The sequence below is a fragment of the Pocillopora damicornis genome, chromosome 1 (assembly GCF_964200805.1).
Source record: "Pocillopora damicornis chromosome 1, jaPocDami1.2, whole genome shotgun sequence".
NCBI classification, from domain to species: Eukaryota; Metazoa; Cnidaria; class Anthozoa; order Scleractinia; family Pocilloporidae; genus Pocillopora; species Pocillopora damicornis.
The window spans coordinates 31,589,327-31,611,547 of record NC_142670.1 but is presented as its reverse complement, the minus strand read 5'-3'; the positions used below and the strand labels follow the sequence as shown (position 1 = coordinate 31,611,547).

General features: G+C 39.6%; 3 protein-coding genes across 3 annotated transcripts; 2 read left to right on the top strand and 1 right to left on the bottom strand.

Annotated features, from left to right (window-relative positions):
- Positions 1–641: 641 nt before the first annotated feature.
- On the bottom strand, positions 642–4,762 carry LOC113682182 (solute carrier family 2, facilitated glucose transporter member 8). Its single transcript, XM_027199340.2, has 4 exons — positions 3,993–4,762; positions 2,907–3,113; positions 2,205–2,508; positions 642–2,086 (listed from the first exon to the last, which is right to left on the bottom strand). The coding sequence occupies exons 1-4, from the start codon at positions 4,215–4,217 to the stop codon at positions 1,347–1,349; spliced, it is 1,476 nt and encodes a 491-aa protein (XP_027055141.2). The 5' UTR covers positions 4,218–4,762; the 3' UTR covers positions 642–1,346.
- A 4,931-nt stretch (positions 4,763–9,693) lies between these two features.
- Positions 9,694–16,416, top strand: LOC149053312 (solute carrier family 2, facilitated glucose transporter member 8-like). The gene is made up of 4 exons (XM_089189819.1): positions 9,694–10,004; positions 13,418–13,624; positions 14,157–14,466; positions 14,807–16,416. The coding sequence occupies exons 1-4, from the start codon at positions 9,777–9,779 to the stop codon at positions 15,553–15,555; spliced, it is 1,494 nt and encodes a 497-aa protein (XP_089045945.1). The 5' UTR covers positions 9,694–9,776; the 3' UTR covers positions 15,556–16,416.
- A 301-nt stretch (positions 16,417–16,717) lies between these two features.
- LOC113682192 (solute carrier family 2, facilitated glucose transporter member 8) lies at positions 16,718–22,221 on the top strand. The gene is made up of 4 exons (XM_027199350.2): positions 16,718–17,418; positions 18,959–19,165; positions 20,072–20,375; positions 20,620–22,221. Exons 1-4 carry the CDS (start codon positions 17,188–17,190, stop codon positions 21,366–21,368), a joined length of 1,491 nt encoding a protein of 496 aa, XP_027055151.2. The 5' UTR covers positions 16,718–17,187; the 3' UTR covers positions 21,369–22,221.

Genomic DNA, 22,221 nt, shown 5'->3' with positions numbered 1-22,221 from the left:
CGCTACCATTAAAATTAAAGATGGCGGCCATAATTTAAAAATACTGAGCACTCGCACGCCTAAATTATGCCTGCACTGCAGGCTATCCACTCCGAGTCACGAATCTCGCTTCGCCGCCTTGAGACAGAGATCTTGCGGAAATGGCTCACTGAGGCACGTTCAGCGTTTTTTGAGAATGTATGCCCGCATTTTTATTCTGTCTTTATTAAATTTTTTTTTGCTCTACCAAGTGACAGGCGTTTTTTAATCTGGACGACGAGTGATCGTTCTTTAGGTTATAAATCGCGCTCTCTATCATATCAACAGTTTTGTTTCATTTTTGAAAAAAAAATGGGAACACTCCGGCATCGTGGGCCAATAACTCATACGATTTGACCACATTTATTCATTCATTTCAAATCATACCTCAAACATTTAGGGCGTTAAATCGCTCCAGGAATATTAAAAATACACTCAAAGATTTCGCTTATGTTTCCGTTGGACTATCACTGTATCTTTTTCATGTTAATATGACAGCTCTTTCCCTCTCTTTGAATTGGGTTTTCTGGAGGGCTATTGTATCGCTTTAACGTAATGTTAATTACTACGAAGATCGCTTATATAATCATTTCTTAATCCGCAGTTCTTATCAATACACATGATTTTCATACATCCACAGTCATTTATTCATTACTGAGTTCACGAGTTTATCATATATCAACATAATGACCAGCTCCCAGTTGGCTTGTTAGCTCAGTTGGTGGAGCATTGCATTGGTATTGCAAAGGCCATGGGTTCAAATCCCGTACAGGCCTATATTAATTTCAGGCCTTTATTACACCCATTTTGAAATTACAGGTGGTCTCTATAATCTAATTGGCTCTAATTGATGCGATTTACTCACGAATCGCACCATTTTTTTTTTACTTTTAATCACATCTTTTTCCCAGCCAATGAGGAGGCTACACTAAAAACAAAACAACCAATCAGATTTCAAGGCTTGTTTAACCCTTTAACTCCCAGAAGTGATTAACATAAAACTTCTCCCTACAATATCCATACATTCTTCAGCAAACAGGTAATGAGAATATTCAAACTTATCAGGTAGAAGCTGCTATGTTAATCTAGCACCAAGTTCTCATAACTAATTTACAAGGAAATGTGTAACAGCTACAAGAGAGAATTAACAATCAGATCTTGGGAGTTAAAGGATTAAGGTAACTGATCAAATTGCAGGAAAATGAAACATGCCGGAAACTGTTTGCCGGCTGTTGGCTCGTGGCAAAGAAACACGTGCCTACATGACAGCAGCAACACTCAATCGGAAAGCGCACGAATGCATTGTTTGTGTTCCTGTGTTTCCGGACTCACACATAGGTTTCTCGTATGGGCAATTCTATGGAATCCCTCTCTTTTTTCCCTTTACCCTCGAAGTACATTTGAATCTTCTCAAGAGATTTTCCCTCCGTTTCTGGGACACAAACGTAAACAAAAAATACGGCCATAATCGCCTGACTTCCATATAACCAGAAGGTTCCGGCCGCTGTGAGTGTATTGATAAAGAACGGAAATGTCTTAGTGATTGTAAATGCGCAAGTCCAGTTGAATAGAGTTGCATTGCCACTGGCTATTCCCCTAGCCTTGACTGGAAATATCTCGCTCATTATTAGCCAAGCACAGGGACCCCACGTCATACCAAATGCCACTATGTACACAGCAACACTCGTAACAGCCACCCACGAGAAATCGTAGTAAGTAACAATGCTATTCTTGGACAGAGAGTTCTCAGAGATGTAAAAATAAGAACCCAAGCTGAAAAGGCTTATGCTCATTCCCACACCACCTACGATCAACAGGAAACGCCTACCAGCATGACTAATCATAATTACAGACAAGGCAGCGGCAACTACCTGGATGATGCCAATTAAAATCGGCACCATAGTGCTTTTGTTCTGGAAACCAGCCTTTTGGAAGATGGTGGCACAGTAGAACATGACTGCGTTGATGCCAGTGCTCTGTTGGAAGAAATGAAGGGCCAAGCTGATTGCGAACGGACGTAAGAGACTGGGTTTGGCAAATTCCTTGATTGACATCCTCTCCTTGTTTTCTATTGGCCGCAAAAATGATTGAATGAAAGAATGAAATTTGAAAACGAGAAAAAATTTACAAAAGAATCCGAAACGAATTAACAAAGAACTGTACTTTGCCAGAAAAAATGAACCTACCTAAGCTATCTTTTATTTCCATAATTTCCTTCTCCACGTCAGCATTCGGTCCTCGCAGCCACCATGCTGTCATGTAGGCGCGTTTTTCTTTTCCACGAGCCAACAGCCAGCAGACAGTTTCTGGCATGAAAATCATCAATATCAACAAACAGGTTGGGAACCCTGTTCCTATTATGGCACACCAATACCAGTTGAGGGCGTGGCCCGTTATGAAAGAAAACAAGATACCCGATACAATTCCCATTTGGTTAAATGTGCCCAGTGTGCCTCTTAGACGAGGAGGGGCGGTTTCTGAGATGTAAACCTAAAAATTTAAAAGAAAATTTATCAGTAATGAGGAATAAACGAAGTTCTGTAACTTGATCAGGTGTTTAAAGTATTACCAGAAAGGGTAGTGCAGCAGTCAGGACTTTTTCCAGAAGAGTATTTTAGTGAGGTCAGGCCAGGTTACAAGTTTTCTTATCTCCAGCTTCAAAGCAGAAAAGTCTAATACCCGCTCAGATCCCTTCGAATTCCAGTACACCTGACAATGTGAGGGACGCGATAGCCTAAAAATTATCCCGCTAAGCTCCGTTTGCGTGGACCGAGTATATATATTTATTCAGTGTCATACATTTTTTTTCGTAAACCTCGGCGGCTTTTGCGCAAACGCTTTTTCACACGTCATTGCCAAGCGGAAGCCTGGCTCAGGATGCTACTTACCGGGGCAGTAACTGAGATCACGCCACAGGCTAAGCCTGAAATAACTCGACCGGAATAGAGCATAGCGAGATTCTGAGCGAAGCCGATGAGAAGCCATCCCAATACAAAAGGAACAACACATAACATTATGGTACTCTTTCTACCAAGCTTGTCAATCGCCCATCCAGCAAGAGGACTGCCAAAAATAGCGCCAACGGTGATCAGAGACTGTAAAAAAATAATAATAATAATAAAGATCAAAATTGTGTCGAAGTAATTATCTGCTAATTCAAAATCATATTATTGATATTTATGTTTGGTTCAATTTGAGAGTTTGTATAAGCCTGACCTTGACTTAACGCGAGCTCGCCATAAGTTCCATTCAGGTGAACGTGTTCAAAGATAGCACTGGTGTAATTTGAGATTTGGTGTCCACTTCCTCTTTATGATTTTATATTTTCCTTTCTTTTTTTTTGAAATTCAGAAAATGCTTGTGAACAGGAGACTAAGTTCAGGTGTTGAATTAAGAACAGTCAGCTCTGTAAATTAATTTAGGTGTTTCTGCTTTAAACCATTCAACTCCCACAAGTGATTAACAAGTAACTTTATTTTTCGGCCCGCGAGATTTAAAATAAACGATTGAGCATTTGACAAAAATAAAGTTATTTTTTTCCTCGTTATTCTGCCTGTGTGGTAAATACTAGAAAAAAAAAAGGGATATTTACCTCAGCGTGGGTGAAGATGATGAATATTTACCTTCACTACGATTAATAATTAAAAACTATTCAGTTTCACGCTTAGATTTGAGATCAAGTTTAGCCTTTCAAGCGAAATTGCGCCAACACCCTGGCCAACATTAAATTTAGCACAAAAGACCCAAATAGCACACTATTTACTGCAAAAGTGGTTTAATCAGCTTTAACTCTTACAGAGCCGTCTGTAATCAGTATATCTAGTAGGACCTGGAAAATAAGCTTATTCCCTATTTTTCTAGTCATAACAGTTATATTTTGACGGATCAAAAGGACACATGGTCCCGGCACGGGAGATGACTTAACAAGTTACTTTTTTTCAGCTGATTTACGAAAAAGACATGATCGAACCCACCGAAAACCAGGATCCCTGATCTGCAGATAGACGCACAACTGAAGAATAATCAGCGTTTTGCAAATCTTCCAAAGCAGACGACGAATAACCAATACAGTACCCGAAGCTCACTGGGCCAAGCGCAGCGATCAACGCGGCCAGGATTGCTCTGCTAACTCCTTGTTCACGTTTTGCTCCATCGGACTGAGGAGATTTTTTGTAAGCATCCCCGCGAGGCTCGGCCATCTCGAATGTTACCCACGATAGAGAGAACTCTATTACAATTGCGAAACGAACAGAACTTCCACTTATGTAAACTACTGTTATGCAACATATGTCTGTTTGGCAGATTTTGGAATCAAATTATAAGGATGAACGAGCTTGTTTGATGGTCTGATAATACAAACGGAGGGTATCATAATTCAAGTACAACTGATGACGAAGAAATTTTTTTAAGCCTTCCTGAGTATGACTAGTAGTCACGTCATTAACAGGAGGAAGACGAAACTTGAGGATTAAAAAAAAAAAAAAAAAAAAAAGAGAAAGAAAAAGAAAAAAAAACGCTGGACAGAAGTACAAGTTCATTTTACAAGTTGTTTTTTGCATTTATGACTAAAATCAAAAGTGTTTGCGTGGGTGTAAATGGAGTGAAAAAAAAATGACCCTAAAGGACCTTTAATTTAATGAGGAAAAATGCTATAGGTATGTACGTCATACACAAACCCAGCATCCGGTCATGGACACAAACCCAGCATCCGGTCAAAACTGCTGTGTAATAAACAGGAAGATCTTACCAGAATTGGGCTGGTAGAACTCTTTGTAAACTTTTTCCGATCAGCCAAAGCAAACGATTAGTAGCTGGAGTGGAAAAAGGACACCAACCTAGGCACCAGTAATATCTTTCCCTATTTATTATAAAGTCATCCTACCATCAAAAGTAAGAGGATCGATTTGATATTGTATGTCGAAAGTCCTCCGCGAGTGCATTGTCATTGCTTTTCTTCTCTCTGAAATTGGTCCACAAAACTCGTGCCTCTCCCTCAACCAATCCGATTCAAAGCTACAACCAATCTCGAAATGGTCACTCGCGTTTTCCCGCGCTTCAAGCAGTTTGTGTGTTTCAGTTAACTTCAAGTTCACATTAGTTGTGACATTTTCCTTGCTATGATTGAGCGTTGCAATAATTTTGCTTTTGGTTTTATGACACTCAATCGAAAAGCGCTCTGAAACATCCCTGTAGCACCAAAGTACTCTTACTAGTATTGAGCGTTTACGATCAGATCTTTGACCCAGTGTCGATTATTCAAACCATCACAAGATATGTAAGACAATGGCAGTTGATTATGAAAAATTAAATACTTTTCAAAAGTAAAATTAGATGTATGTATGAGCTAAATTTGAAAATCACACATATCATTCGCCTGGGTTCTAAAGTCAGTCCCATTCCGTTTAACCGACGATGCCGACGATTGAGGAAATCGTAGGGATATAGTGAGCTTCACGCAAGATTGAGATATGCAATAAATGAACGAGTCATGTCCTTCTTTCAAAATATTTTCCCTAATCGCAGTTCACAAATAAATTAAGTCGTTCGCTGCTCTTGAATCAGGAAAAAAACAAATTGTTAAACCATAATAACATTTCGCTTCTCCACAATACTATGTTAGAGTATTCTATCTTGTTAACGTCTATAGTAATGGAAATACTTGATGTTCTATTAGCGTGTTGGAGAATTGGTTTCATCAACTTTTCAAGGTTCGGATATATTTTTCTGGCACAAACCCAACATCCTGTAGATTATGACGTCATTAGGGTCCAAATTACCTACAGGTTTTTTTGGACTTGGGCCGGAGGATGTTTGTGCCAACTGTTTTCAATCTAAAATGATGAACCCTTTAACTTCTACGGAAATGATAGGTTTAAGCTAAGCTTTCGCCGTTCCATGGCATCGTTAGGGATGATAAAAAGATTTCGAGTATCCAGTAGTTTTTAACGGTAAGCAAACTGATGTAAAAGTAAAGAGTACGTGAGATTGCGGTAAAGTAGATAAGTTGTTTAAAGGTTTTCAATGTTGTACGTATAAAATAAAAAATCTGTTTAGATGTACCAGTTGTAAGGAAAAGTTTCCGCCGGCAAACTTGTTGCAGTTCTCCATGATACGAATTGAGAGAAAGTTTATACCTTCTTAAGTAAAATCATTCGACACATCATGCGTAGACTTACGGGACGTCGCTTTCTTGTGGAAAGGTCCTGATTTCAATGCATTTTCAGTCTTTTCAGGCAGTGGTCTCGACATGTAGAGATGTGTTTCAGTCTCAAGGGAGGAACTGTTTTTGTTTACGACGTATTAAGTCCCACGAGATCGTGCTTCCGATTAGTCAAAGGAAACTGAAATGTTGGGCGCACACTAACTGGGTTTTACTGAGGAACTAATATTCATGATCATTGCGAAAAGACCCAATGTTTGCGGGAACTAGTTTGCGCGATTTTATTTTTAAATTGTACTAAGCGAGCAAAAACTGGCAACTGAGTTTCTCCCTTGATACAGATGTCATCACCTTACCACGTTATTTCGGCAACCGAAGAAGTGCAATATGATTTTTATCACCTTTATTTGCTGAGTATTTATAGGAACTTAAGCCAGGCCGTAAAAATTCAGTCAATCAGACTATAGGTGCCGTTGTACAATCAAGCACGATATCAATGGATCACGAGTAGTCACGGATCCTTTACGGCGAAGTCCATCGCGTGAGTCCAAAAGAATTGGTTAAAAAAAACATTTGACGTTAGCGCGCCGCGGGGAGCCCTTGGAGTGACGTCTATTTGCCACGGGAGAGCTCCATGAGTGAGGTACTCTAAAGTGATAAAGAAAGGCACCTCTCTCATGGACCTCCAGCGACGCACTGACGTCACTCCAAGAAGCTCTCCGCAGCGCCCAAAAATCAATTTTTTCACTGATTTTTTTACTCGCGGACTTCGCTGAAAAGGAGGGACTGCTCGTGGTGTACGATATTAATTCCGCTAAAATCTACAATAATAAGCAGTAACACGGCTAGTTTCCTTCAAGCGTTTGACCACAATTAGCAACTTTATTTCCCATCTATTTTTGGCATCGAAATTTAATCGATGTATTTTTAGAGTTTTAACTGGACAGTGAGGAGCTGGTTCCAAGGCAATCAAATTGATTTCTGCGGTAAAATGACTAATATTAGAAGGATAAAGTTGGCTCTTTTTTTTTTTCTACATAGTTATGTAACACTTTCTCGTTCTATACCATAGAATATCCCATTTGTCACCTTCATTTCCGTGGCATATTCACAGTTATTCCTGACAAAAATAAAGCTCGTGGTATGTTACATGGTACACCACGAGATTGGGTTACATAACCTGTAAGTGTTTAAAAATACGCTATTAATAACAATATTGAAAATATATTATATAACATGACGTGTGGCTACTGAAAAAGGTATGAAAGGTGACAGGGGATAGACGATATTGAGTTACTGATCACAGTCTATCAAATTTATTAGTGCTTGATTGGTACAAAGACCTTGGCCTTACTGATTATCCTGATAATCCTAACTTAGCCAAAATTCATGAGGGTGTCACACACGCCCATTTAAAAGTTCTTCATCAGAAACATATGAATGTCAGAAGACTTAGCAGAATTCGTGCTGAGACTGATGATGATGATGTGAAACTCCTACAGTGATATGTAATGCTGGATTGCATCGTTTGATTAAAATTTTCATCTGAAATTTTTCCCTTTTTGGGATCGCAATAAAAGGGAAGACCAGCTGCGGAGCGCACCACGTCAAGTTAGCAAAAGGCACTATGGGCTCTCGTCCTGTCTTTTACGGTCTTCTTTTTAAAATCTGTATTCTGTAATACATGCCTACTAACCGTGATAATTCGATTTAGCGCCTGGGGCGCTCATTTATTTATGGTGCTTCTACTATGGGGGCGCTCATTAGGGCACTTATTAGATCTTGATAGGAACAGGGCGTGCAATTTTTTTTTTGAGAAATAGCTGAATGTGCAAAACAAATCTTTCATGTTTATCTAAGAAAGAACAACAGCAGAAGTTGTAAAAGCGCAAATATACTGTGAATATCCGTATATTAATGGTAAGGAATATACTCTGGTGGTACTATCACTGAAACAGAATAGGGTCGCTTACGCAATAAGGTCGCTTATCAATAAAAAGAAATTCGAGGTGGGGGGAAAGGAGTGGAGCTTACTAGAGGGGAGGGCGCTTAGTGGAACGAGGGCGCTTAATCGAATCATTATGGTACATCAAAATCGCTTCACTCAGGTTAACTCTGGTGGACTGACTAGGACTCTTATCGAACTCTTATCGATCTCTCTCTCTCTATCTCTCTCTCTCTCTTTCTCTCTTTGACCCTACACTTACCCTATCAGTAATGCTAAAGCATGTGCTCTTACACTAACTATCGGTCGGCATGAGCGAGCATGTTGGCCAACCTGACCTTGGAGGATTTAACCCCCTATCGTTAGATTACTAACCCAAACACTTTTACAGGAATCTCGCATGTTTTATTTATTTCCTTTTTTTGATTTGTTTAAGAATCTCACTCATAAAAAACAATGTAGTTAATGCTTCCGATCTTACTCTTTGACTGCCTAACCAAAACAAGGACTCTAGTGTGGGTACAAGGCAAGGTCAGCAGACAAACTAAGCACTTTCACTAATGAAAGTCAGACAAGACAGTCACAATTAGAAGACTCATTACAGTAGCTTTCATCTGAATAACTTCGGACTTTAGAGTTGTTAAGTTTAGCTCCGACCATCCCCTTACCCTCCCCCGCTTCCTTCCACTTAGTCTCCGAGAGTTTGTCCGTCCATTTTGTCTCACGTGAATTTTTGTCTTAGGAAGCCTGGAAACGGTTGCCTAGAGACATTCATTGATCGTTTGACTAATGCGTCAATGCACTAACTTTCTCCGATCCTCGCTTAGCAACAGCCCATAAGACGATACGCTGCTTAAATGAACTAAATATCAGAGAGTATTTTTACACATGATACGAGAGTAAGGATTAAAATTCTGCATTGGAGAATTTTAAGTGAAGCGTCGAAAGGCCTCGAAAGTGTTCGAGTATCAAATTTGTGTCACTTTGCTCCGCTGAGTGATAAAGTCTATGCTCACTTCAGTCACTCGAATGCTACATCGCGGTTTACTTTAAAAAAAGAATCGTGTTCCTCATAAAAGTTGCTTAAACTGATGTTTGTTGATTTCTAATTTAGCACAATGAAAATTCAAGTTACTGATTGCTTAAACGAGAGTTAAAATACAGTTTTCTGTAGCTGATTTTCATCCAGGTTTAGGTTTACCTGCACATGTCTTGCTGGTGTGAATGAGGCATAAGACGGACAGTCGGAAGGGTGAGGGGAAAGTCCATTAGAGAGCGAGACGAAATAAGCTAGATTCCCATATCTTTGGCCAAGCTTCGCGCTAATAAACTCCCTTTAATTTGCCACAATCATGTGGGGGATATGAATGGAACAGAGGACTCGCGTCATTCTATCAACCTATCAGATACAAACACCAAGCCATCTATCTACTTTTGCAGTGAGTCTCTTGGAGCTCTAATTGCTTCCCTACATAGGATATTGTTATTATTATTATTATTATTATTATTTTATTTCCTACTAAGGTTCACCGATCATTAACAGGATATGTCACCTGTAATGTCACGCGACCCTTGAGTCATGTTTTATTAATTTTAAAGCTTTGGAATTGCGATTTAATCGTCGAGCAGTCCTTATCAACCGCTGCTTCCGAAATGGGCGATTTACCCAACAGTTTCTCTCATTCGCTATCTCTCCAGTCCACTGGAATCCTGAGGAAAGAACGAGTTGGCTGGACAATCCTTGCCACTTTTATTGCAGCTATTGGCCCTGTAACCTTTGGTTACTGTGTGGGGTATTCTTCGTCAGCACTGCTTGATTTACAGAACGAAAATGCACCTTCCGATGTTCGCCTATCGTCCGAACAAGCATCGTGGTTTTCAGTAAGTTCAATGGCACTTTTTTATAATGATATTATCAATAGGAAAATAATTATGCTGATTCTGCGCGAAATTCTGACCACAGCTTCTAAAGTTTTTGCGATTTTTAACTTTTTTTCCTTTTCAATAAACGTTATTCTTAATACAGCTTGGAGCTATTTTTCTATCTGAGCGGTGCGGCGTTATTCATGGAGAGTCAAAAATAAAAATTAGGCTATAGTTTTGTCTCAATTAAAAATTGGTCGGTGAAAGCACGTTAGTCGTTAATCAGTTTTTCCCCTGCTCCCAAAGTCTGAATGCTTGCGTGATACAACAAGAAACGGGCGAGACATCTGACAACCCCATGAACAGACCAGAAGACACATGACATTGCACAGACAGCCAGCGAGCACGTAGATATTACGCTCTATGTTGACCACTCTTTACCTGTCAAGAATTTTTTTTGATAATAAATTTGGAGCTAAATCGTCAAGATGTTGAGGATATGTTACGAACAACCATATTTCAAGCGCATAGTGATTGAAAATAAATAACAATACCAAAAAGAAAAAAGAACCCTAGTGTTTGCTATTGTGCGATTGAAGAGTTTGCTGGTAATTTATATCATTTTATTTATTGTTTTCGACAAATTTGGCATTCAAAGCGATAAAATTTAAGCGTACGTATATTCAATAATCTGGGAGTACGAACAAGGATATTTCTGTCTGACGTCGGGAAAAAAAAAACTACTGAGCCCAGCTCGAAGAGCAAGACATTAATCATTGGAAATCGATGTCACTTCTGTGTTTGTAATGTTTGCAAGATTATCTTTAAAAGGGAATTTTTCGCCAGTTCTGCAGAGAGGATCCGAACGAAGGGTCAAATGCCACGGCTTTTCCAGTTAAGAGAATCTTTATTAATAAATGACACACCGGATAAATTTGTTCCCGTTTGTTTCATTTCACGTTTAATCCGCGTTCAATTCACGAGCAGCAGCCTTTAATCCGCGCTCGGCCGCGTTCGTGAGCTTTAAACGCGAACAGGGAAACCAAAATTCGACGTCCTTTACAGGGAGCATTTCCACCTTTATAAGCCGTGTTATTGCAGCGCAAATACGATAGCGTTACGCGTCTCTTGAAATCATCCACGAAAATGGTCCACAAACGAAAGGCTTTCTGGACAAGGTATAGTCAGAAAACGAAGCTTTGCGTATAAAGCTAGTAATTTCTATCTCTAAAAGCGCACAGCAAATTATGTCAGAGGTTTTTTACTTCATATGGCCATGGATAACAAAGAATTCGTTGAACAGTGCAGCGCAACTGAATGCGACACGTCACACGTCCGTTGAAATCCTATCGCGACAGTGACCGGATAAGAAAGGGTAGGTTGGAAAATATGAAATGCAGGAATTCGTAACCGGAGTACCAGGAATTCCCGGAATGATCGAAAAATTATAATGCTATATGCAGTAGAGTCACTTTAGAAACTGAGAGAACTGTATACTGGATCTTTCCATTATACTTTAACTTAAACGAGTCTCGAGTTTCACTACGTTTCTCAAAGTTTCCTTTGTTTTGTATTTTTCATATTTTTCTCAACCAGAAAATTTTATTATACTACATAGAATCGTGTATAGAGAGATTCCATTCCGCAAAGTATTTCTCTCAGCTTGAAATTACTTCTCGACGTGAGCACACATCACTTGGGACTCAGCAATGTCCTGATGTTCACATGTTTTTTTCATAACTTTCCCACAAACTGTTCAAGGTCATAATTCAAGCCTCTCTTCGTTGTTTATTTTTACACCTGAAGATGCTTTTTACGAAGCACAATTAGGAAAATTAGTTATGATCTTCAGAAACCCTTCAGTATTGTCCACTTTACCAACAAATGCACCTCGAGATAATTTGTCGATCAGGCGACCGCAGTTAACTGACAGTTTGATCGCTGGGGGATCATGCAAAAGCATTGAATAAACAGGCAAACATAAACCGTGGAAAAGTTTGCGATTTTTAAATTATGTACATTTTTAAAAGGTTGTTCCTGTATCGGCACTCTTCTGAAAGAATTTACCAATAACGCGCTGAACTTATCGGCTGGTCTTAATAGTAGCTGCTTGGATTGCTCCCAATGTGTGGTTAATAATTATTTAAGGTATAGTATTAATTTGTAATAGTTCCAAGATTCGGAGCTTTTTACAATTGAAATATTAAACTAATTGGAAATATTGCATTTGTTTAATCTTCTGCAACGGTTCTGGCTTGAAAGGCGCGACAGCCTAATAGTTATAGCACCCTAGACATCCTGCAGGTGTATAAATGAGTACAGGCGAATTTAAAACGGGGAGTAACCCTGTGATGGACCAGCCGTCCTATCCAGGGGGAGGGGAGAGTAGAAATACTTTCGTCACTTAGGCTGTATGAACTACTGACATGACGCAGACTTTTTTAATTTCTAGTAAGTACATCACCATAAACAGTGCCGATAAGTGGTTATTTATTTTAACGCCACGGGATCCTCAAAGAAAAATTTTGTATTTAATCATATAATTAAGTTATAAATTTACCATTAATTATTAATGAACATTCAATTAATTGTTAATTATCATTATATTCTTATTTCTTTATTAATTTTAGTTTAATTTTTTAAAATTTATCATTTTTCATTCACTCCGGGAATTCCGGCTGTTCCAAGTATTCCTATTCTGGTTTCGAATTCCAGCATTCTTTATTTTCCAACCTACTGATACGAAAGCTAACTTTGAAATATCCCGCAGCGCTTTTTCTTCGCATCAGCCATATTCCGAGATCTTCACTCTGCGAACAGGCATTATTTCCTCTTTTCTTAGCGTTTCAGGTGAACGGATAGGAGATAAGTGTAAGGCGGGTGCGGAGAAAGTGCGTGGCTAACGCGCGAGAAACTCGAGAAGCGAGACACGCACAAGTGGACAAGCGCGAAAAAAATTGGCGCGTAATTTTGTTCGTACTCTTCCTCTCTAGTGTGATATTTACCTCACCTTCTTCCCACACTCGCCCTGCATTAGTCCACGCTGGTAGAAAAAAAAGGCGCTCCCATGCCCCAACCCCCTCCCCCCTTCAAAAAAAAAGTGTCACCTGGGAGATCGCTCTAGTGATATTTGGACCGCTAGCAAGCTGCACAATGGATGTAACATTTTGGTAGTGCCGCTGTCCAGATGTTAAATTCTGAGAAACATTTTTTTCAAAATACTGTAAATCACTGAATATGCTAATCATGGCGTCTTGATGTCGCTTGTGTTTAGCAAAGTAGATAACAATGAGCCACAATACATCTTCCACCCGAGAAGACCCCTCACCTTGCCATATTTTAAACGACCACTTCCACAATCCGGCTAGTCTTAAATGCGTGCATACCGTTATATCCATGAATATCTAATTTTTTAAATGAATTATTTCCAGTCTTTGCTCAATGTGGGTGCTATTGTTGGAAGTCTTATCGGTGGATGGGCGATTGACAAGTTTGGTCGAAAGGGTACCATCGTATTATGTGCGATACCTTTCGAGATCGGATGGCTCCTCATAAGCTGTGCTCATCACGTTTCCATGTTTCACGCTGGCCGGATCATTACAGGCTTAGGCATCGGTGTAATATCACTTGCTTACCCGGTAAGACATAAGGGCTTAAAGTAACATCAGATTTCAGACCTTAAGGTCCATTCCACCGTAGTTTACTCCTGTTTTAAAAGTCTAAAGCGAGTGTGAGCAGAGCCGTGCACCCTCTCCTCCTCCCCTTTAGGCTTTGCTAAATCTATATATCATATGTTAGGTCAGGAATAGCATTGTTCTAGTGAGTAGAACATCGCGCGCACCCGAAGTCCAGCATGGTAACCACGAGGCTATCACTTCGAACCGTTCAACTGAATAGAGAGCCGTAAGTAGAAAACTCCCAAGAAGCTTGTATTCACACGTTCTAGAAGTCTGGCCCTGAGCATTATGTTGTGTTTTTGGGTGAGACTCTAGAGTCATTGAATGCCTCTCGCCACCCAGGGCTATCAATCGTTACCGCTAAAACAGTCCGCAAAACCTGACTTGTGCTGCGAGTAAACCATTATCTCATCTTGGGGAGAAGACTGGAATAAGCTGCAGCAATTTATAGCTCCCTTGATCCCTATAACTTAGTCTATCCGTTCTGCCTTAGGTCTACGTAGCTGAGATCGCAACTGCACGACTGCGTGGGACACTTGGTGCTGTCAATCAACTGGCCATAGCAGCTGGCATCTTACTAAGTTATAGCTTTGGAGTCCTTGTGCATTGGAGGTGGCTAGCTCTCATTGGTGCTATGCTCCCTGCCCTACTCGTGATTTTGATGTTTCCTATGCCGGAGACTCCACGCTGGTCGTTGGGAAATAACCGAAACAGCGAAGCGGCCAATGCATTGTTGTGGTTAAGAGGACCTGATTTTGACGTCGAGGAAGAGTGTTGTGTGATTAAAGCGAGTCTAGACGAAGGTTAGCTCCTATAATATATTAATTGATAGTGAGGGGAATTTACCTCATCCCTACACAAGGCTCCTTCGTTCCCTTTGAAAACCATGTGAACCCCTTCACTCCCAAGATCTCATTAGTAATTCTCCTTACTGTCTGCCATACAATTCTGAAAATGTTAAGTCGGAGAATTTGATATTGGATCAACTAGTAATCCCATAATTGATATTTTCCTTTATTCTCATCACTTTTCTGCTTGATATTGTATTGATATAGCGAAGAGAAATTCTGTCTTGGTCAGTCATGGGAGTTAAAGGGTTAATTGCAGTGGATGTAACTGTTCATGTTATTCAATCCTCAACAGATCATCAGGAGAGGCTTCCTTGGCGTGACTTCTTATTACCATCGATGTTAAAGCCCCTGCTGATCAGTATTGGGTTGATGGTTTTTCAGCAGTTCTCTGGGGTAAACGCAGTGATCTTCAATGCTGCATCCATCTTTTCAAACGCAGGCTTTTCCGATGCAAAGCTTATCAGCATTACTGTGGGAGCCGTACAATTTATTGGTGCTGGCCTAGGTTGTCTGCTCATGGACAAAGCTGGAAGACGAAAGATCCTTCTGATGACTGGACTGGTGATGTGCATCTGTCATGTAGTACTAGGAGTGTATTTTGAGATCTACATCCCTCCAACAGAGAAAACCCCACAAGGGGACACTCTCGCCTTGCTTGGTTCTATCCATAGATCTGTTCCAGCGAAAAGAATTTCCTCTCTGTCAATCACAAGCCTTGTCGTATTCAACATGTTTTACGCCCTCGGTTGGGGACCAGTTGCGTGGTTAATAATGTCGGAAATATTTCCTCAACGAGCTCGAGGCCAGGCTGGTGGTATTGCGACGTTGATTAATTGGACATGTTCTTTTATCGTTACCCAAACGTACCAGTTCATGGCCGACACTTTGTCTATCCAAGGGGCATACTGGTTTTACGCCGGATGTTGCTTCTTCGCGTTTATTTTCGTCTATTTCTTTCTACCTGAGACAAAAGGCAGGACCTTGGAGGAAATGGAAGCCATGTTTGACCAAGATAAACAAGACTATGAAAGGATTAGCTAAGTAATAAGAAAAAGATGAATAGTTATGAGGCATATTTCCGTCGGTCGGAGTAGCCAAATTCATCCCTAAGCGTTTTTTGAACACCAGGGGCCCAGTTGTTCGAAGGCCGATTAGCGCTAACCCAGGGTTAAATTTTAATCTAGGTTTCTATATTTCTTTGTTCAAAAGCTGTTTAAGGGTAATTTTCTTCATTTATTTTTAGAGCATTCAATCAACAAATTGAAGACAAAAAGATTTAAGCTGAATTTTTTTTTTCAAGCTTTCAGATCTTAAATCAAATTTTATACTAACCCTGGGTTATCTTAACCCAGCTTTGAACAACCCGGCCCAGCAGGGCTCTTCATCGTAGGAAAACGTTTTCCTGTGGTGAAGTCTTGATAGCAGAAGCTGAGTGCGAAAGTTTTTAGGCAAGGCTTAAGCACAAATTTTTAACCATTTCTGGAATGTTTTTGTGGGTTAACTTTGCTTTTCATTGTGATTATTTGGAAATTAATGCGTGCGCTAAAACATTGCGTTTCCCTCCCAGCCAATCAGCTGATCAGAAAGATTTTCCGCATGAATATTGGAAAAGTAAAGCACTTATTAAGTAACTCTGCGGACTTTTCCCATAAAGTCCTTAGGTAACATTGTTGATTATAACCGACTGTATAACCTTTGCCGCTTTCTATCCAGACAGGAAACAGAAGTGATCATTTAGATGTTTAGAATGTACGATTTTTGCACATTGCCCTGGCGGAAAATTAGTTCATATTCATTTCCTTCTTCACAATTTCCTTCCACATAGTAGATAGTCTGGTGTAAATACAGTGTAGGTTTATTTCAGCACTTGCACGAAATAAAAAAAAATATTTGATCAATCAATTCAGTTAAGTATATCTATTGGTATTATGACACTCATTTTGGACATGAGCCTCGATAAAAGATAATGATAATAATCTGATATGTAAAAGAGAATCATTAATCAAAATTTGAATGCAGAAACCGCCAGTCAATTACAATTACAACTACAATATAATAACCGTAATTCGAGTTCTTGTTACAATTACTACCCGATAAAAAGTGGTGTAATGCGTGAGTTTTGTTTCAAGCGTGCTTGAAGCGTTTCGCATCTGCGAACGTAGAAGTGACTTAACATAGTGATTACATACCATCAGAACCAAGTTGTCTTAGAGAAATTGAAAACGGCCACATTGGCCAGTTAGTTGTTGTGGCAAAAGATGAATCGAAAAAATACGTGTAGTTAAATGATTTTGTGTTCGAAAAGTCTTACTTTTCCACTCTCTTTTTTAGATTTCTTTACACTTGTGATTCGATTTTCTCTTTTTCCGGAAAGTTTGCCGGTTTTTTGTTTTTGTTTTTCAATTTTGCGCGGGAAATTGGCGCGTGGCTGGCCAAATTCGATCCATTTGCGCATGCTTTACGTTTTAACGTTGTCTTATCCACACGTTGTTGCTCTCCTGCTTAGCCATTCTGTGACATGTCACGCAACACTCCATCTAAGCGTTACGTGACTTCCATAACCAAGGCTGGGATGCTGGTCATCACGTGTTTTCGATGACATAATGGCACCAGCTTGCAGCACCTGATGCGAATCACCGAATTAAGTCTTTGCCATTTAACGAAGTATCGAACATGGCTGAGTTCGAAAAAAGCCACATACACTCGCCATGTTCCCAGTCTAATGAAATGAGCGCGATTCAAGACAGAGTTGGCAGATCGATCCTTGCCACTTTTATTGCAGCACTCGGCCCAGTCAGCTTTGGATTCTGTCTGGGATATTCATCGTCTGCCTTGCTGGATTTACAAAGCACTGATGAATCTTCTGCAGTTCGTTTATCTGACGATCAGGCATCTTGGTTTTCAGTAAGTTGAGTATTATTATTCGTTGGATCATATTTATGCCACTATAGAGTACTCCTTAATTGCTTCGCGTTTTATATATTTATTTTTTAACGTGTGTGTCGTGTAATAACCGCATATGTAGCGCTGACTAGACTTTGCTAAACTTTAAAACAACATCTGTAAAAGAATTAAAAAAAACCCAAAATTTAGCCTAAAAACATAAATAGATTGGAAAAACTGTTTCTGCTTCGGTTTCAACGAAATCACGCCTCGGGCTTAACCGAGCACCTTCTATTTTGTACTACAGAGACTGCCGAAGGGGGCCATTTTGCCTCTTTGATATCCCACGGAACATTTCCCTCATTATTTCGCCTGCGGCTAAAACTGTTTGTTTGATAGCTGAGGAGCCACATGACTCTCATGAGAATCACATGATTTACGATGGGATCCATTTGAAAATGACGTGGATCAGTGCTTTTAATATAACGTAAAACAATTGTAGAAAAATCCACAAGATATTGTTTTAAAAGAGGAACAGCGTCAAGGCAATGTAGCGGAACCTTGATAAAATTTTAAGTAGCAATAAAAGAAGATAAAAGAATTTTTGCATAAATTCTGCCCCAACGTGAGTTGTGCTCGTAACTTCTCCTATTTCGGCCGGTGATGATGCTTTATTTAGTAAATCAAGAAGCAGCAGATTTTCTCTGCATGCTAGAAAAAAAAAACTTGCTATTTCCCACTCCTCAAGTACAAAAATCATTTCCACCTTTCGATCCGGTAGAAAAAGTTTTCGGAAAGATCCGGCAAACAATTTCTTTAAAATAATCAATATGACACGCTATTTAGTCACCCTTTTGACCCAAAGCCCTAATTTGAAATGATAGTGCTGAAAGGTCCTTGCTCGAAAGACTGTGTCACGCTATGACCGATGGATCACGATTGTCCAAGTTTGCATGAAGGCAGTCATTCTTAATGTTCTTCATATGTCGCTCTTGAATATTTATTGGCCCTGTGTATTTGTAAAGGACGTAAAAGTACAATTTTTTGGACTGAAGCAGGAAAATTATACGGATAGTGGTGTGACATGCCTACTTTAAGAAAGCTAGCGCTAGCTTCATGAGTTAGATGCATTGTCATTGCTATGATGGGGCTAGTGGGAATGGAGGACATCATATATCTCTTGTTGCCTGCGTTCATCACTCAAACCCAAGATATTGCGGATAACTTCAAAACAGCCACACTCCAATTTAAGATGTTTCCCTCTAGTGGGGACCAGCAATAAAATTTGTTTTCGTGTTTGAAAAAGGATGTATGTGCAAAGAACATCTTGGTTAGATTAAGATTTTAAAATCGCAAATACTTAGATGAAATTCTTGGAATGCAACAGTTTCGATCAATCTAATCAGGCTGACCACTGTCTATTGTATATAGGCCAGATATATAGGGGTATAAGTGAAATTTTTATTTTCCATCTGAATTTGCTAACAGTCTACCTTTAGACTACAATTATCGTACTTAAGCTTCATGCCTTTGAGATTCATTCTTATACATTTTGTTCTAGTCTTTAGTTACTATTGGAGCTATTTTCGGAAGTGTCATTGGTGGATGGGTGATTGACAAGCTCGGTCGGAAAGGTACCATTATGTTTTGCACAATTCCATTTGTACTTGGATGGCTTCTCATTTGCTTCGCTCAGAGTGTTGCCATGCTTTACAGCGGTCGGATCATTACAGGCCTGGGCTGTGGTACAATCTCGTTGACTGTTCCGGTATGTCTGTAGATTTAAGAATTGGTCAGTTCATGATTACCTGAAAACTATGAATAAATGACAAAGAAACAACAACCACGAAAGGTTTCAACACCAAATCATTAATTTATGAAGTGCAAATTTTATGCTCAGAAGGGAAACGAACAAAAAGAACGAGATACGTGTGATAGATTTAACCTAACTGGATTGGATTCTTATTTACTAGAATTCACGACCAGAAATTTGCGTGGCTTTGTGTTAAAAATTCTGAAAATTATGCTTTTTTCAAAACAAAATCTCCTATTGAACAACACCTTGGGACATAAAACGCTTAAAGAGTTACCAACGTCGCGAAGCCTCAATTGAAGTCAGAAAACCCAGTTTTGTTTTCAGCCATAATTCGCATCGTGTTTGAGAATGAAGTATCGTCAACTCCAAAACTTCAAAGTTTTGAGACCTCGCGGCTAAACTCGACGGGAAATTTCAGTTGAAGAGAACCTACACACGTCATGTTTTGGTGCACGGCCGCGCGTTACATAAGGATTTGTATTGTGGTAGTTCCTTAGGAAATAGATAGGCCTTGCGCGCGCGCTATGTTATAACACAGAGTGTATCATTAACCTAGCCTTGGTGTAACTGTGTTAAGATTTTAATTCATGGTAAGAAGGTTACTATTTGTTTTAACCTTTTAAAACTAATATCAAGTTACAAAAATAGTTACAAGAGGTGAAAGTCACGTGAAAAAATTGAAATTTAAAGGCAATGCAAATCAGGAAAAATTGCGTTTATGATAGTTTTGCATCAGATGTAAATAGTCAAGCATATGGCGAGATCTCAAGACTAATCCCGAATAGTAATTAACCAAAGATAAATTGCTTTATACTTTAACAAAAAATTGCCCAATTAATGGAAAATTTTTTCTTTAAGGTTTACATTGCTGAAATTTCAGCTGCTAGGATACGTGGTACTCTGGGGTCTGTCACCAATTTGGCCATCACCGTTGGTCTTATACTAGCCTATGTAGCGGGTGTCTTTTGTCACTGGAGATGGCTAGCTTTTATAGGTGCAATTCCTCCCACGCTGCAAGTCATTCTTATGTTTCCTGTGCCGGAGACTCCTCGCTGGTTGCTGGGAAAGGGCCGTAGAAGTAAAGCCCTAGAATCCTTGTTGTGGTTAAGAGGTCCTGATGCAGACATCGAAGAAGAATGTGTCACCATCAGAGAGACCATAGGTGAGCTTCTTGTAAAACAAACACAGAGGAATTTGAAAGTTATTGTATTTAGCGACGCCTTTAGCTCAGAATTTGAATTTGGTTAATGAATGAACTGCTTCACTTTTCCTATTAATATATCTCTCACTGTCATAAGTTTGTCGGGCCGATGAAGCTTGATTTAGAGTTGGGAAAGGTTCACAGAGATCTGGTGCGTCTATACATATGAAAAAAAGATAACCTTTCTTATTTTTTTTTGAGACAGATCGTCATGAGAAATTTCATCTAAGGGAATTATTATCGCCAGAGATCGCTAAGCCTCTTGCAATCAGTGTTGGGTTGATGGCGTTCCAGATGCTCTCTGGAGTCGACGTAGTGGAGTTCAACGCTGCAGGCATTTTTGCAACTGCAGGCTTTTCAAATGGAAAGCTTGCAGCTATTACTGTTGGCTTGGTACAGTTCGCGGCTGCAGGTTTGGGATGTGTCCTAATGGACAAAGTAGGACGTAGAATTCTCCTATGGCCCGCTGCACTTGGTATGTGTGTGTCTCTTGTAACCCTAGGTGTGTACTTCCTGATCTACATTCCTCCGAAAGATGGTGGCTCAACGTCTGACACTGTTTCCATGCTCAGCTCTATCAGCCACTCGGTGCCAGCTAAAGACATTTCTTGGTTGTCAATCTTGTGCATTGTTCTATTCAACCTGATGTTCTCCCTCGCATGGGGACCCGTTGCATGGCTTGTGATGGCGGAAATAAACCCCCTGCGTGTTCGTGGCTTTGCCTGCAGCTTAGCAGCTTTGACAAACTGGTCAATGGCGTTTGTTGTCACTTATACATATAATTCCATGGTTAATGCTCTCACCATCCAAGGAACCTATTGGGTTTATGCAGGCATTTCCTTCCTAGGTTTCCTTTTCGTTTACTTCCTTTTGCCCGAGACAAAAGGCAAAACACTGGAGGAAATAGAGGCCATCTTTAATAAAGATAAGCACAATTACGAAAGGATTGACTAAGCATTTGATACTAATTTGATATCTATATTGATATCGTACGGACAATGTTACTTTTAAATTTTTGTTTCCAAAGAGAGTTGAGAAATATTATATTTGATTTGCAAAATATGAAAATGGTGATAAGTTTCTCCTAAAACTACGTACAACAAGTTATTTGACTGTGTAAGAGATTGATGATACAGTAAATTATATGTTTGCACTTCGAAAATATAAAATCCCTTTCAACGTACGATAATCATCAGACGAGTTGAGGTTGAAAATATAGAACTGCCGCGTTGATGAGGCACTTAACTGTACTGAACTTGCAAACACGAGATTTGTGATCGTAAAAAGAACAGAAATTAAATTGCATTTGTTTATATAATTGCCACATAGCGAGCAAGGAGAGAATTTCTAAACTAAATTAAGCATATCTTGTGGCCGTTGCGCTAACTATTCTGGGTGTCTATTGGGTTTATAGCAGGGTTTTGCAATTCTTCTAAAGCAGACGATGAATATCCCCAACAGTAACCACAACTGAGAGAGGCCAGAGCTACTGGCATAGCAGCTAAGACAGATCTCCCGAGTCTGCCTTTCTCTCTGGGCTCATTTAATTGAACTGACTGCCAGTGGAAATTTTTGATTTGCAATTCTGCCATTTGAGATAACGTCTGACTATAAAACTTGTTTAACTTCAGCAAACCGTATAAATGATCGGCAACGAATGCGTAAAATGTCGTCGTTTTTTGTAACAACGCCGGAGTGTATCAAATAAGTTAAGTCTATAGCCAAAGTCCAAACTCGCTCTTGTAACGTGATTATTATTTGTTCACCTCTCGTTGGTCTTAAACAATAAAGCAATTTTAAACCTTAA

Bases quoted from the DNA above. Each gene is read 5' to 3' on its own strand.
- LOC113682182 (XM_027199340.2), bottom strand. From the start codon at position 4,217: ATGGCCGAGCCTCGCGGGGATGCTTACAAAAAATCTCCTCAGTCCGAT. The intron at 3,114-3,992 runs GTGGGTTCGATC...ATTTTTTTACAG, and splicing joins ATCAGGGATCCTGGTTTTCG to TCTCTGATCACCGTTGGCGC. The intron at 2,509-2,906 runs GTAAGTAGCATC...TTAAATTTTTAG, and splicing joins TGATCTCAGTTACTGCCCCG to GTTTACATCTCAGAAACCGC.
- LOC149053312 (XM_089189819.1), top strand. From the start codon at position 9,777: ATGGGCGATTTACCCAACAGTTTCTCTCATTCGCTATCTCTCCAGTCC. The intron at 10,005-13,417 runs GTAAGTTCAATG...AATTATTTCCAG, and splicing joins AACAAGCATCGTGGTTTTCA to TCTTTGCTCAATGTGGGTGC. The intron at 14,467-14,806 runs GTTAGCTCCTAT...AATCCTCAACAG, and splicing joins TAAAGCGAGTCTAGACGAAG to ATCATCAGGAGAGGCTTCCT.
- LOC113682192 (XM_027199350.2), top strand. From the start codon at position 17,188: ATGGCTGAGTTCGAAAAAAGCCACATACACTCGCCATGTTCCCAGTCT. The intron at 19,166-20,071 runs GTATGTCTGTAG...TTTTTCTTTAAG, and splicing joins CAATCTCGTTGACTGTTCCG to GTTTACATTGCTGAAATTTC. The intron at 20,376-20,619 runs GTGAGCTTCTTG...TTTTTGAGACAG, and splicing joins CACCATCAGAGAGACCATAG to ATCGTCATGAGAAATTTCAT.